Below are 15,337 nucleotides of genomic sequence, written 5' to 3'. Positions count from 1 at the left end.
GCCAGTGGGTCTTGAGTTACAAGCCCTTATGGCTTCTCTCCCCCAACCCTTGTCTTTCCATAAAGACAGTTTCCCTGTGGACCAATCCGTCATTAATGCCAAAGGTTTTCAGTGAATTGTCCCCAAACCAGGAATTCACCTACCAACTTTTTCCCAGTGCCCAGAACAACAGTGAGAGGGTCCTGCACGCTTTGGATGTACACAGACAGCTCAGGTTCTACTTGCAGAAGACTAAACCCTTCAGGAAAACAGACCAGTTTGTCTTTCCATCCCAGGAGCTCTGAGATTTCCTGTGTCTAAACAGGCATCTCTAACTGGATGTCCAAATCTATTGCCTTTTGCTTACGCCTACCATGGTAAGGGTCTCCCTGGCTGAAAGCTCACTCTACCAGGGCATTATCTTCAGGGGTCTCCTTCAGGGGTTTGGTTACAAACTCTGTCCTAAAAGCATCTACTTGGACTTCTGTCCACACCTTCACCAAACACTACAAGTTAGACACCATCTCTAGATCCAGGGCAGGTTTGCTTGGGACATTTTCCATGGCTTCCTTAAGTTCCTCTGCTACTTCTGCCCTTTCCTCATGAGCTTTTCTAATCTCCCTTAAGTCAGGAATACTGCCACAGAATAGGAGGACCTAGGTTAGTTGTGTAAGAACTTACCAAAACAGTAGTCTTCTTTTCTGTTGCAGTATTCCAACCCTCCATCCTTTCCCCCACTTCTTGCCTTTCTTGGATGCCTTGATCCTCATTCCCTTAGACTGTCTCTCTGGGGCTTCAGTTCTGCGGATGGTGTGTGCATGTGTCTTATGGCTGATGTCTGCTGTCAAAGTCAGACATACCCCGCACCTTAGTTTGTAAAATACTTTGGTATACTGGCTGATGGGTAGTTGCCTTGGCAGGCAACTCCCTTAAGTCAGGAATACTGCAACAGAAGAGAGGGACATCTGTCGTTATGGTAAGTTCTTACACAACTAATCTATTCTACTGCTACGCACTCCAATCCTACTTTTTCTGATGAGGATGGGGAAATTGATAGGTATGGGTGAAATTTTTTAGTGTATACTTCAGCAACTTCAGAATTTGGAATGGTCAGTCTCGTATGTTGTAACAAATTGTGAAAGTGTGAGGAATGTTTGCCTGCAGTAATTGTGGAAAAATTCTGCTTTAAGTAACTTCTGTTGTATAGTTCACCTGCTCATTATTTGCAGTGTGTATGACGCTGATGCTTCTTCCAGGGCTATGGCCATTTGTACTGTTTTAATGAAGGGTTGGCATGCCTGCATCCTCAGAACCTCCCAGAAGTTAAAATTAAGATTGTAAATTCTCCCTTGGATAGAGATTGTTTGATGCAGAGGTGATCAAAAAGTGTGATCAAAGGGGCAAGCTGATCAGGGCATCTAAGGTTTTTCAGCCCTCATTTTCCAAACTGCAAGAGATTCTCCTCATCCAATTTTCGGGGTAAGGTATAATCAATTTTTACAAAATGCAGGTAAACTGACTTAAGAAGAAATGGCAAGCAGTTCCAAAAATATCTCAAGCCTACCAAAACCAAGGACAGGTCAACAAGTCTGGCAGTTCAAGACCCTGCAACCCCCTCTTACCCTGGCCCATTTTTTCTTCCTGAAAGTCTGAATCTCCATTCCCTTTGGCAACATTTTCAGACAGATGGGTTCTGAATTCATTCATCAAAGTTGCAGATGGTAGTGGGAGAAAATTCCTCCTTTCCTGGAGCTCCTTGTTCATCCTTCAGATTAGACTCATTTTGTTTCCATCTGTTCCTAGTGCCACAGAAAGGAAATGCTTAGAAACCAGTTCTGGATCTTTTTGTGATGGTGCTCATATTCAGAATATCACTTAACATCCTGTTACCCAGAAACTTAAAAAAAAGGAAGAGGTAACACTAGAACCATTTTCCAGGAGCTTCTGGACTCTTCCACTTCCCAAATGAAGTTAACTGTTTGCTGTTGCAGCCGTGATAAATATGATGGACGTAGTTCAGTTGTGTAAGTTGAACTTAACCTTAACAATAGATATTCAAATGATCACGGCTGCAGAAGCCCTTCCCTCCATCTCCTTGTGTTTTTTTTTTTTTTAGGGGGGGGGGGGGGGGGCACATTTATTTTTTGCTCCTGGCTTTGTCCTTTCAGGTTTCAGTCTCCATCGGTGCTGGTAGGAAAGCTCTGAAGGATTTCACACACATGTCTTTTAGTTCTCAGCTCAAGCTGATTGACAGTTTTGGGAGTGTGAAAGGTGTCCTAAAGCTGGACGGTTATTTCATCACTGGTAGGATATAACACATGTAGTTAAGGCTACTGCAGCAGTGATCATTCAAACATCTAAGTTTACCATGACAGTAGAACTGTAATTCAGTGAACTCAGGCTTAGCCAAGACTCAGCCTGGCAATATGGACAGTATCAAACTAATTCTGTTCTGGTCCAAATTCCAGAGGAAGTACATCACATTCTGCAGTGGACAAAGCATGCAAAAATGCTGGACAAGTAGATCATTTCAAACTCCTGAATTGTATTTTCAGTACTTAACAGAACTTCTCCAGAGTGATTCTCTTGATGTCCTTCAAGGATGCATCTGCAGTCTTTACAAATGGGTTGTCCTGTCGTCAGGCAGCCCTTCGGTCGGCCGGATTCCAAAGTCTGGGTCTGGCTTCGGCTGGTGTCGCACTTCACCCGACGTCATTGCGGCAGTTATTCGGGTATAAAGTCATCAGCCGACGCCATTTTCCTCAGTCTTTCTTGCTGCGTGGCGCCCGAAGCAGAAGCTGTTCGCAAGTGCCGGTCGGTCAGATCCAGAGATTACTACTACCGAATACTACTCGAAGACTTCTATAAAGCTAAGTACCCCGTTGGGGTCTCTTTCTTGCCTCAGCCGATGTCAGAGAAAATTAATAACTGTTTATCTTGTGGGAAACAAATACCTCATAAAGATTTCCACTCCTATTGCATACATTGTTTAGGCCCAGACCACGACGTAGCAGCTTGTCTAGCCTGTGCTTCTTTTAACCGACGGACGCTTAGACGTCGGTCAGACTTTGCTGAGCAGATTTTCGGCTCCGATTTTGCCTACATTATGCCATCGGATCCTCCGACTACGCAAATAACCAAAAACCGCAAAGAAAAGGACCGACACTCGCGGTCCGCAGTTTCGGCTGAAACCGCAGTTAAGCAAACCACGAGTGTCTCAGTTTCGGCCGAAACCGAGCAAGCGGTTCTTTCTTCAGCCGATAACTTGCCTTCTACCGAGGCCTCTTCTAACCTGGTAGAAACGGCTTCTGAAATCCAACCTTCTGTTGCGGTTTCACAGGATTTATCAGACACCATTCCCCTGGATATTTCTACCCCTGCACGTGGAGCTGCTAGGCCTCCTCCAGCCATGTCTATTAAGGCCTTTGCCAGGGCTAAAGCAGCCAAAGCATCAAAACCTGTGCCTGCCAAGCCCCCCTCTCACAGGCCCAGCACCAGCTCCCATATGCTTTCTTTGGCTGAGGATCTCATCTCTTTAATTCGTGGAGCCCAGCCTCATCCAGACAAGGCCTCTCTCCCTCCTCCAGAAAAGAGGCCTAGAGCAGAGCCCCCTGAGCCAGTATCCACAGATGATTCCTCTGATGACTCAGAACATACAGACCCTCCTGAGGCTTCTTATTCTCTTTACGAAGACTCTGATGCTGAGGAGTCCATCCCTTCAGCCTCTCCTCCTGAGGAATTTCCCTTTGGGGAAACCTTGCATGCTATGAGGGAACAATTTCAGTGGCAGGGCCAAGATTTCTCAGACTCTAGAAAAAGGCTTAGGACCTTTCTACATTTGCCACAGCATAGGCCTTTAGCTATACCTCCAGTTCTTTCTGTTGTTGATGATGCATTTAATGATGCTTGCACTGCTCCTGATTCTTTACCTCCGGCTCCTGCTAAGCCCGATAGGTACTACAGGGTCCCGGACACTCATCACCACTTATATAAGGCTCCTTTTGCGGATCCAGAGACCATCTCCCAGGGTCCTAAAGCTGTAGCAGCTGCTGCTTCTAAAAAACCCCTCCCCTCTGAAAGGGAATCCAGGTCCTTAGAGAGATGGGGTAAAAAAGTTTACACCTCTGCTACTTTGTCAGCTAGAGCTTTGAACTGCCAATTTCATATGCTTCAATATCAAGAGTTTATGCTTGACCAGTTGACTAAAAAGCTGTCCTCTGAAGAATCTTTAGATAAAAAGTATGTTCAAGAAATGGTACATAATATACAGCAGGTTAGTAACCATTCTTTAAAATGTGGCTATGATGCACTGGAGGCTTCCTTTAGATCAGCCATGACTGGCACAGTTATCAGGAGGCATGCACGGTTGAAAGAACAGGCATTACCAGAACACGTCAAATCTAAGCTTTTGGATGCACCTATGGACAAGGTCAATTTATTTGGTTCCCCTGCACAGCAGGTACTAAAAAGATGGAAGAGAAAGCAAAATCTGTGCAAACAGTGAAAGATTTCTTACAAGTTCAACCTCCAAGGTTTAGCAGGAACTGGCCCTCCAAGAATTTGTCCTTTCCGGACTCCTCTAAGGCACAAAGAGGCAGGAATAGGCGCTCTAGAGGCAGAAACCAATCCAGGGGTGCCTACAGGGGTCGCCAGTGGCAGGGTAACAACCAACGAGGCACGGATACAGCCACCACCACTACAACAACTCAATCACAGTGACTTGGCGGTGGCACCGCCTACCAGGGAACAACTAGAAGCACCCTTAGGCGGAAAGCTAACCTTATTTTCAAGAAAGTGGCACTGCATTACAAGAGAAAAATGGATTTTGCAAACTATAGACCGAGGTTACAGGTTCCCTTTCCATACTCTACCAGGAAAGAGAGGAATGCCAAACCTACCATACTCAAAGGACAGAAGCTCTAAAACAAATATCTCAATTATTAAGAATGAGAGCTGTGGAAAAGGTACCATCTATGGAGCAAGGGAAGGGATTTTACTCCAGACTCTTCCTGGTACCAAGAAAAGAAAACAAATGGAGGCCTATTCTAGACCTGTCCGCTTTAAACACATTCCTCATTGTTCCAAAATTCAAAATGCTGACCCTACAGCAGCTTCTTCCCATGCTGGGCAAGGAGTCTTGGCTGGTAACTCTAGATCTCAAGGAGGCATACCTGCACGCCCCCATAAGACCAATTTGCAGAAGATACCTCAGATTTCTTGCAGGATCAGAGCATTATCAATTCTCAGCATTGCCCTTTGGCTTATCTACTGCGCCCAGAGTGTTCACGAAATGCCTGGCATCAGTAATCGCTCATTGCAGACTTCAGGGGATTCAAATCTATCCCTACCTGGACGACTGCCTGATACAAGCGGACAACAAAAACAAACTAACAGAAGACTTACAAAGAGTCATCTACCTGCTGCAAGCCCTGGGATGTACAGTCAATGCAAAAAAGTCAAGGCTGATCCCATCCCAAAGAATAACCTTTCTGGGTGCAGAACTGGACACATCAAAACAAATGGCATTTCTAACTGCAGAAAAGAAAGAGCAACTTCCTCTCTACTTCTTGGCTTTAACAAAGCAGAACCATCTAACTGCAAGAAAAGTGCTACAAGCTCTAGGCTTCATGGCATCCTGCATAATACTGGTCCCTCATGCCAGGCTGCATATGAGAAAGCTACAGTGGTACCTAAAGAATTTGTGGTCCCAGCACAAGCAAGCACAGCCTAGAAACCAAAATTCCAATGATCCCATGCCTGAAGCAAGAGTTCCTATGGTGGGCTCAGGCCTGCCAATCAAACACAGGATTGCCCTTCTGCAAAAGTCAACCAAGACAAACCATCACGACAGATGCCTCAGACCTCGGTTGGGGGGCACACATGATGGACAAGTGCATTCAAGGCCTATGGGCTCAAGACCAGCTGCATCTGCACATAAATCTAAAAAATGATGGCAGTAAAATTGGCAATCCAGGCATTCAGACCTTTTCTCCAAGAAGGCCAGTTGATAAGGATAGACAACACCACAGTTATGTGGTACATCAACAAACAGGGAGGCACACACTCATACCCTCTATGCCGGCTGGCACTGGACCTATAGGATGTGGCTCTGAGCTACAACATTCAGTTACAGGCAGTTTATGTACCAGGGAAGGAGAACATTCTAGCAGACATATTAAGCAGAACTACAACAGATGCCCACGAATGGATGCTGCATCCGGACATCTTCAAAACCATCACAAGAGAATGGGGATTACCACAAATAGATTTGTTTGCATCCCCATTCAATCACCAGTTGAAGAAATTCTGCACAAGGACTTACCACCCACTTGCTTGGAAGGTGGACTCCCTATCTTTCAGTTGGAAAAACCTGACAGCATACGCATTCCCACCACTTCCTTTGATGCACAAGGTGCTTCTGAAGATCAAAGAGGAGCGTCCGAGGATCATTCTGATAGCCCCAGACTGGCCAAGGCAACATTGGTATCCACTGCTGAGGAGCATGTCCCGGGAACAAATATGGACACTGCCCCTGATCCCATTACTGCTAACACAGAACAACTACAACATCCTGCATCTAAACCTAAAAACTCTGCAGCTAACTGCCTGGAACATTACATAACCGCAATTAACCCAAATTTATCCCAAAGGGTTAAAGACATAATCCTGGAGGCTCGTAGACCTTCAACAAGAAAGAATTATGCAGCAAAATGGAAAAGAGATCTCATCTGGAGTACTGCAAAGGGGCAAGATGTGCCACTGGTGAACATAGCCAACATCCTGGAGTACTTGGCGGAGCTCTTCCATACAGGCCTGTCCTATTCTTCCATCAAGATACATGCATCAGCTATTTCAGCAGAATACAGCTTGGATCCTCCTGTCTTCTCGCATCCTCTGCTCAGACAGTTTCTGAGAGGAATTAAAAATGTAAAACCTCCCAGGAAACCTCCATTGCCAGCATGGGACTTTAACTTTGTGCTAGAAAAACTGACTCTTCCTCCTTTCGAACCAGCAGCAACAGCAGAATTACAATACTTATCCTGGAAGACTGCTTTCCTGCTGGCAATAACTTCAGCAAGAAGGGTCTCTGAACTACAGGCATTAATGGCAGTGCAACCCTTCCTGATCTTCCATCAAGGTAGTGTCCATGAGAACAAATCCTACATTTATGCCTAAGGTGGTATCCAGAGTCTCTCTAAATCGGGCTATCCACCTTACTACATTCTTCCCCAACCCACAGAACAGGGGAGAAAGGCTCTTACATACCTTGGATGTACACAGACAATTACACTACTACCTGGACAGGACAAAAAACAATAGAAAAACTGACCAGCTTCTGGTAGCATATGCAACAGGAAAGGAAGGAAAACCAATTTCTAAACAGACAATCTCCAAATGGATAGGAAATTGCATTACATTTTGTTACTCCTACCATGGAAAGAAAACTCCAGAGAACATCAGGCCTCACTCCACAAGGGCTACAGCCACTACCACAGCTTTCTTACGAGGAGTGGCTACCAAGGACATTATAGAGGCTGCTACTTGGACCTCCGTGCATACATTTGCCAAGCATTATAACTTACCTCTATACTCTAGATCCTGTGCTGGTTTTGCCACTGCTGTTTTGCAAGGGATCCTAACTACACCATAATATCTTCTCATTTCCTCCTCCCCTAGTTTAGCTATGGTATTCTACCCATTTAGAAGACTGCAGATGCATCCTTGAAGGACATAGTACAGTTTTGTACCTACCATAAATGTAGATGTCCGAGAGGAATGCATCTGCAGTCAGGATTACCCACCCTCCTTCCCCTCTGAGGTACTCCTAGGGTATTTGCCAATCTCCAGCTAGCTTGGGGGGGGATCTATTATGGTGTATTTGTTTGTATATATGTACATACATGCTTATTTTGTGTGTTTGCACTCTACTATTTGGAAACTTTGACATTTATCCAAATTTAGCCATCCAAGAGGGCACCTGGCATCTGGGGCAAGAAACACTGAGGAAAATGGCGTCGGCTGATTCCTTTATACCCGAATAACTGCCGCAATGACGTCGGGTGAAGTGCGACACCAGCCGAAGCCAGACCCAGACTTTGGAATCCGGCCGACCGAAGGGCTGCCTGACGACAGGACAACCCATTTGTAAAGACTGCAGATGCATTCCTCTCGGACATCTACATTTATGGTAGGTACAAAACTGTACTTTTCTGTTTAATATATATTCTTGTGTATGACTCATTCCCCCGGGCCTTCCTCATTTCTCCTATTGTACAGTGTAATTGTTTTTAAGAGAGTTATAGCTTCTTGAAACCCTTGAAAAAAACATTTGCAGCACTCACAGGATTTGAATTTTTTTGGTTAGCTTAACACTTTTCCACTTTTTCGGATGTGTATGAAGAAATATCTCTAAATGAGTTAAATGGGGCTCTTCATAGAATTGATTTGGCCCTTGAGGATCTTTTTTTAAACAATCAAGTCTCACTTAGTGAAATGGACTATTTTAAGGTCCAATTTCCCAGAACACCTACCATTGTTGGTCTTCCCAAGGTTCACAAATGCCTGGAGGATCTCACATTGAGGCAAATAGTTGATGCCAAAGGGTCCAAGACATTCTTTATTGCTAAATATATCGATCAGGAAAACTGAGTGTGTTTAATAATTATCCTGCTTTGTTAAAGGATTTGTGGGATTTTTTATCTAATGTCAATGACAGTTTATATAGAGAAGATATTCTTTTTGTGTGCATTGATGTCATATGTTTATATTCCAGCATCCCACATGATACTGGCTAATGACAGTTTTTTCAGTATTTAGTGCCTATTCTTGGACATGACAAAAGTTTGGTCATCAGTGGTCTCATGGATTTAGTTTTGCAGAATAATTTCATTAGTTTTGAGGGCCATTTATTCAAGTAAATCCAGGGTGTTGCCATGGGTGCTGCTTGTGCACCTGTATTTGCCAACATAGTTATGGCCTTTTGGGAAACTAATTTTATTTTTCCTTCCGTGTTTAAAGACAGTTGGTGTTTATATAAATGCTTTATTGATGACATTATTTTTTGGGTCGACTCTAAGGAAAGACTTGAAGCCTTTTTTTAATTAATCAATTATTCTATCGATTTTTTTTTTTTAATGTTTACAATGTCAGTTGATGCCACACAGGTCAATTTTTTGGATGTCACTCTTTCCAAGAGCAGGGAATCTGGTCATTTTGATTCCAAAGTATATAGAAAACTGACCTTTTCAAATTCATACCTGCATTTCCAGAGTTGGCATCCTATCCATCAAAAGAAGGCCATTGTTAAAGGCCAATGTGTCAGATTGGCCAGGATGGTTAGTCAAGAAAGTTTATTTCTAGAGGAATGCAGTAAGTTATTCCATATGTTTTTGAGGAGGGGTTATCCTGAGGATTTTTTTTAACAGAAATCTTTACTGAAGTCACAGGGAAGAGGTCATCTGGGTTTTATAACCGCCTTCTTGGCAAGTCCCTAGTTCAAGTTGTTAATCCTGTTGATTCTGGTTTGGTATCGACCAACTTGCCTCATGGTAAGGCCTTGATTTTGCCATTTAATTTACAATGCAGAGAAATCAAGTGCATCATTAATAAATTTTGGGAGATTTTCTGATGTGATGGGAATATTTTTAACAAATTTAGTGAAAGACTGTTGGTCATTTATCAAAACGATACCTGTTTTAAAACTATGATTGAAAGAATCGTGTCCAATTCATATACAGGTAGAATAAATAAATGCAGTCACTGTTCTCAGTGTTAATTTATTCTTGAGAGTACTGAATGTTTTGTACATGGTTATGGTAAAATCAAGTACAAGAAGAGATTCAATTGTGATAGTGCATGGTTTGTTGCTTTGTGCCAACAGTGTACTTGTTTTTACATTGGCAAAACCATCAGACAGTTTAGGTACAGGATTTATCAGCATTATTATGACACCAATAAAAAAGATGAGCGAAATGCCCTTTATAGGCATATAAAGGGTTTTCCTTTGCATTCATTTAAATTTCCTGTTTTAGATAATGTTGATATTGACCCTAGAGGTGGTCCCCGTGGTATTTTTCTTGAATTCCTGGAGCTTAGATGGCAGCTTAGGTGTAATGCTGCACGTTCTCCAAGTCTCAATGATGTCATTTCCTTTGCTAGTCTCCTCAAGCTTAAATCTGTTTGCCATTTAAAAATTTTAAACACTTTTTTTATACATTTGTATTTTGTGTATTGCTCCTGTTGTTTTTTATATGTACTTAGAAGATTTATATTTTTTATGTATTTATATATATATATATATATATATATATATATATATATATATATATATATTTTTTTTTTTATTTTATTTTTTTTTTTTATGGTTTTCAAGAAATATTTAATATGTATAGGTCATATGTTGTGTATGTTTTCATTTTTGTATTTCTTAGCATTAGGCATTTCACTTAAATTTTTTTTTTATGCATTAAGCATCAGTTACTCAATTCATTACTTGGTGCTATTGACCTTAATTGGGCGGGTATTTATATGCTGCTTCAGTGTCTGGTTTGTGTACTGCGGAAGTTCAGCCATTTGGCGGATGAAAGCGCTAAATAAACTTTTTCCTACTGTGTTGGTGTCTTTCACAGTTGCCTTTTATATTTCTGGTTTAACATCATAGAGCTCACAGCCCCATTCCTGAGCATACCCAGTTTTTTTTTTGTTATGATGAAAAAGTCCATCTTCCTTTACCTGTGAAGTCTAGACGTTTTGCTGCTTCCTTTGTTTTATAGGGTCATCAGAGTAATGCTAGACAAGTGATTACAAGGACCATAAGATACTTGGCCGCAAACTTAAAACTCCTTGCCCTTGTCATCACTTAATATTGCCTACCTCCCAAATCGAGCAGGGCCTTACATAAGTCTGGTGTAAATTTACCTAGCCATGTAATTGTTTTGTAAACATTGAATACCATTACATGGGTAGTATGTATAGGCCAGAGCTTTATGAATGGTACCCTTTTCACATTTCTTTTGCTTGAAATGTTAATAGTTGCTTAACTGCTCCTTTTGTGGTGTCCATGCCAAAAAAATATACAGTACAGCCTTGTGGTCCATTTCTGATGTCTCCACAGCCTGGATGTTTGTCAGGGATGTGAACCCTTTGTCTTTCTGAGCATCATAGCCTAGTTTTTCCACCTGTGCTTTCATAAGTGCTTAGGAATTGGGATTAAATGCCTCCTGGCAGAGTGCACTTTAGAGAAGCAAAGCCGTTGCCCAGCTTTCTCCATAGCCTTTTTTGATGACCTGAGCTTACTTGAGCTTGCATCTGCAATTTGATTATGATGTGCTTGTATGCAAGTTAAGTCCATTCTGAGTTCTGATGTCCGTGGTTTGAGGTGTGTGTACAGTAATTTTTTTACTTGTAAAATTCACTGAATGGGAGAGGGCTTTTGCTTGGCACATTGCGGCTACCTGTATGAAGGCATAGTCAGTTTACTTTTTCTGTGGCCATTTTAGCACAAGTACACATGGGTTAGTAGCGTGGTACATTAAGAATGAAAAGTTGAATTTTTTTAAATGTAAAAGTGACAAGTCCCTTTGTGGAAGGAGCTGGAATATCTTAAGGTTGTAATACTGGAAAAATTTTTCTGGTAGATTTTTCTGTTTGGCATCAGTTTTGTTAGAGTTTAACAGGAGTAATGCATTGATCCAGAGTACCACATTCCTTAGCTGCTTGGGTGCAAAGTAGTGACATGCTTTAAAGATATGGTACACATTACAGAAGACTTTTACATATGTAATATGTGTTTAGGATACATGTATGTGGTGAAATACAGAAAGCTGTGGAGTCTTTCAACAAAGTGTAAATTTTGAATTAAATATTTTCAGGACGCGAGTTTCAGTATTGTTCAGCACTTATTTGAACCTGCAGCCAAGTTTGATGTACTTAGTTGCTAGCATGCATTGTTCTTCATAGAGAAGTTCAGATTTGATTTCTGGGCCTGGGTATACTCACTTTCTACTTTTTTTTTTTTTTTTTTTTTTTTTTTTGCAGGTGGTCGAGGGGCTCCAAATACAGATGATGGGTGGAACACTGTGCCCATCAGCAAAGGAAGCAGACCCATAGATCCAAGCAGACTCAAGATTACAAAGGTAAAGTTCTGGATCACCTTTCAATCCTAGAATTGTTGTAATTAGATGTGGACTGTTGGATTTAAAATTTATTGTAAAAGGGGTACAGGAAAAATCACTGCATCACTAGTGAAATCTTTTGTTCTGATGTGATTCTGTCCATCTTCAACTGTTTCAGCTTAAACAGGTCATAGTCAGTTTGGCCGATAAAACTCTGGATTTAGTCCCACCTCATTGTGCTACATAGGTTATTGGTGGTTTTATAGTTTGTGTCTTGCTGATGTAGTTGCCATAGCTACGTTGTCAGTTTTGTGTTAGCATAGGGCATTACTGATTTTCTAGCTTGCAAAATGAAAGCAATAGGTTTTAAAAGTGAAAGTTCTGTGGGTACAGAAGTCTGCACCTAGTGCAGGCATTTGTTGTGTGACCTGTTTCTAATGGTCTGTTTGCTGATACAATATGTAAAAGTTGTGCTAAACACACTAGTGGGAGGAATAAGCTCATTTTGAAAAGGCTTGTTCACACGAGATTCAACTTGTCCAGGTTTTGTGCTTTACCAAGTTGAAATATTTCAAGTTTTCCAAGTCCAGGCCCAGTAAGAAAATCTTAAGAGGTGGGAGGCTTTCAAGGCACAAAGTGAATAGTGATTCTTCTGCTACTGATTTTGGGCTGTTTGCATTGCTAGTTTGTGTGGTTGAAGGACAGTAACAAACACAGGGATAGCATTCTTGTTGGACGTGGAACTAGGTAATTGGTTATCCTGTAGACTTTCATCTGACAGTCCTTTCATGTATGTCTGGTGTTTTTTTATCCCACCATAGCTCTTCATTCTAGGTATTGATTACTGCCAGATGATGTGAAAGACCTTTTACTGGCTCCATTCAAGATCAGTCTGGACCCTTCTGTTTCCAGGTTGGATAGGTGCGCCTTGCCCTTACCTTTGTTGGGTGCGTCATCGGTCCCTTTCATAGCGGTGGTAGTCATAAAGCTGGTGGGCATCCTGCAAGCCCCCAGTGGCAGTACAGGTAGGTATGCTGACAACGGCTGTTTTTTTATTTTCTGTTTACTTTTTTATTTTTTTGTTGGGTGGGGGGGGGTGTACAGGAGTGATGCTCCCTTCTCGAAACAGTAATGTTAAGTGCAGTCTTTATGCAGGATACTTCAGTTCCAGGTTTTCCTTTTTTGCTGATTTTGATATTCATGCTATCAGGATGGTTGCAAGTGGGGATGACTTGGCATTGAAGCCATCAGTTTGAGGAATTTGTTACTTCGGTACAAGGTGGGTGACTGACATCCAAATGGTGCTAATAGTCTAAAGTTGGTCTGTTGTGGGTACACTGGAACATTGGCATTGTTGCTCACGCCAGTGGTATCTTCAACATCATTTTTCTCGTTGCATACCTCATCTGTTCCTAAACACTACTTTCCTTTCAAAACCCTCGTACCTGTGGCAGCATCCTTTAGATGTCCTTTCATGTCACTGTTGCAGTATTCTTAATAGGGATCCTCTGCCAAGGGCAGCCTGATGTCCGATCAGTGTACCAAAACCTTTTCATTGTAAGGGGTATGATGCACATTGCACGTGCTCCCCACAAACAGCAAAGGGCATAAAGGTGATGTCTGGATGTACCATCCTCGGAACAACTTTGCTGCCAGTCTTAATGCCCGTTCGTCTGCTGGTTCTACTGCTTTCAGATAAGTGCCCCGTTGAGAGTTTTGATTTTATTTACAGTTGCCTTGTAATCTGGTTGTTGGGTTTCATGTCATCCAGAAAGGGGAAATGCCAGTGCAGGAGACAGATTCCCCATGAAAATCATCCTAAGTAGTGATGTCATGTAGTTCTATCTCACCTTCATTCTTGCATATCCGACTCGGCCTATTTACAAGCTGGAAGTCTTCTAGTTGGCTTGTGGCTAGGGTAGGTATCCCATTGTTCACCAGTACAATCTCCAGATCTCATTTGCTGCGTTGAGTCCAGTTGTGCCTCTCTTTGGCTCTGGCTAAGTTTCGCATTTATTTAAATTTGTTTTGACTGTTTTAGTCAAAACTGTTATATCCTTGTTTAGTCGTAGTTAGCGTAGTTGCAATTTAGAATAGTTAGTCTTTATAATTGCGCCATTTGTGTGCAGACTCTTGGTACATTGGCCTTTTAGCCTCATAGTATTGGTATCCTGTGTGCTCTTTTTCACGTTTATTACTTGAGTTAGTATTTGTAGGTGCCTTTGCGCTTCGTTAGACTGTGTGTTATTTCCTTAGTCATAAGTCCGAGTTTTTTGCATATTCCCGCTTGCTACATTGGTTAGTGTTAACAGAACAAGGTTCTGTTTTCTTGAGTATTTTGATAGTTTACACTTTATTCCTGTCAGTGTGTGTGACTTCTCTGCTTATTGTAACTTTCACTAGGTCTGTTTTAGTTAGAAGGTCTTGTTTTTCTGTTCCCTTTCCTGCCCGGTCTAGGCCCTTTTAAGTTGGAGAACCTAGTTTTCGTGATGTCTTTCTCTTTCCTACAGAGCTAGGCCCGTTTAAATTAGAGGACCTAGTCCTCTCCCCTTTTCTCTCTCTCTCTCTGTGTGTGTGTGTGTTCATTTCTTTGAGAATGTATAAAGAAAGTAAGGACCATAAGCCATCTGGCTTTAAGAAATGTATTAAATACTCACAGAAGATGTCCATAACAGATGGCCACAGTAACTGCGTTTACTGTTTGGGGACCATCCATTTACAGGAAACTTGCTTATTTTGCCATTCTTTCAGTGCTAGGGTATTGCAAGAAAGAAAAAATAAGCTCATCCTAAAAGGTCTTCTTAAACCTTCCTTTGAGGAAGATCTGGCTAGCTCTTCCTCCTCTTCTAGATCTCGGGGATCTAAAAAGGAAAAGTCTTAAGTCCTCTAAAAGGCCCTCCCCAGCACCAGCTGGTGTCTGAGTCACCTCTTAAAAATCAATAAATCGGACAAGTCCACTGTCTCATCTGCTCCACAGAGCTCACTGCCGATTGAGAGCAGTACTGTGATTACAGGGTTGGCCCCAAGTAGCTCGGAGCTGACTGTTGAGAGTATCTCTCGGAGCTGGTCTATGGATCCTGTACTGGTCTCCCCTATATTGAAGTCTCCGATACTGCAGAGATCCCGCTCTCCTACTCTGTCCTCCAGTTCTTTCAGGAGTTTATTGGAAGATGATGTGGAGAGGGTAGTGCTAGGATTTTAAAGTAATCTGCTTTACCTAAATTGGCTCCGACCCAGTTGGTTCT

The 15,337-nt window shown here is 42.1% G+C and overlaps 1 protein-coding gene across 1 annotated transcript in view; it reads left to right on the top strand.

Annotated features, from left to right (window-relative positions):
* The window catches only part of LOC122801252 (eukaryotic translation initiation factor 4 gamma 1-like), a 2,968,223-nt gene that overhangs the window by 2,102,558 nt on the left and 850,328 nt on the right, over positions 1-15,337 (top strand). Inside the window, exon 19 of the mRNA XM_044070804.1 lies at positions 12,016-12,113. Coding sequence (XP_043926739.1) covers positions 12,016-12,113 — 98 coding nt within the window. The remainder of the gene's footprint in view (positions 1-12,015; positions 12,114-15,337) is intronic.

The sequence above is a fragment of the Protopterus annectens genome, chromosome 4.part1, assembly GCF_019279795.1.
Source record: "Protopterus annectens isolate FY-2018-M chromosome 4.part1, PAN1.0, whole genome shotgun sequence".
NCBI classification, from domain to species: Eukaryota; Metazoa; Chordata; order Ceratodontiformes; family Protopteridae; genus Protopterus; species Protopterus annectens.
This window is presented reverse-complemented; position numbering and strand designations above follow the sequence as displayed.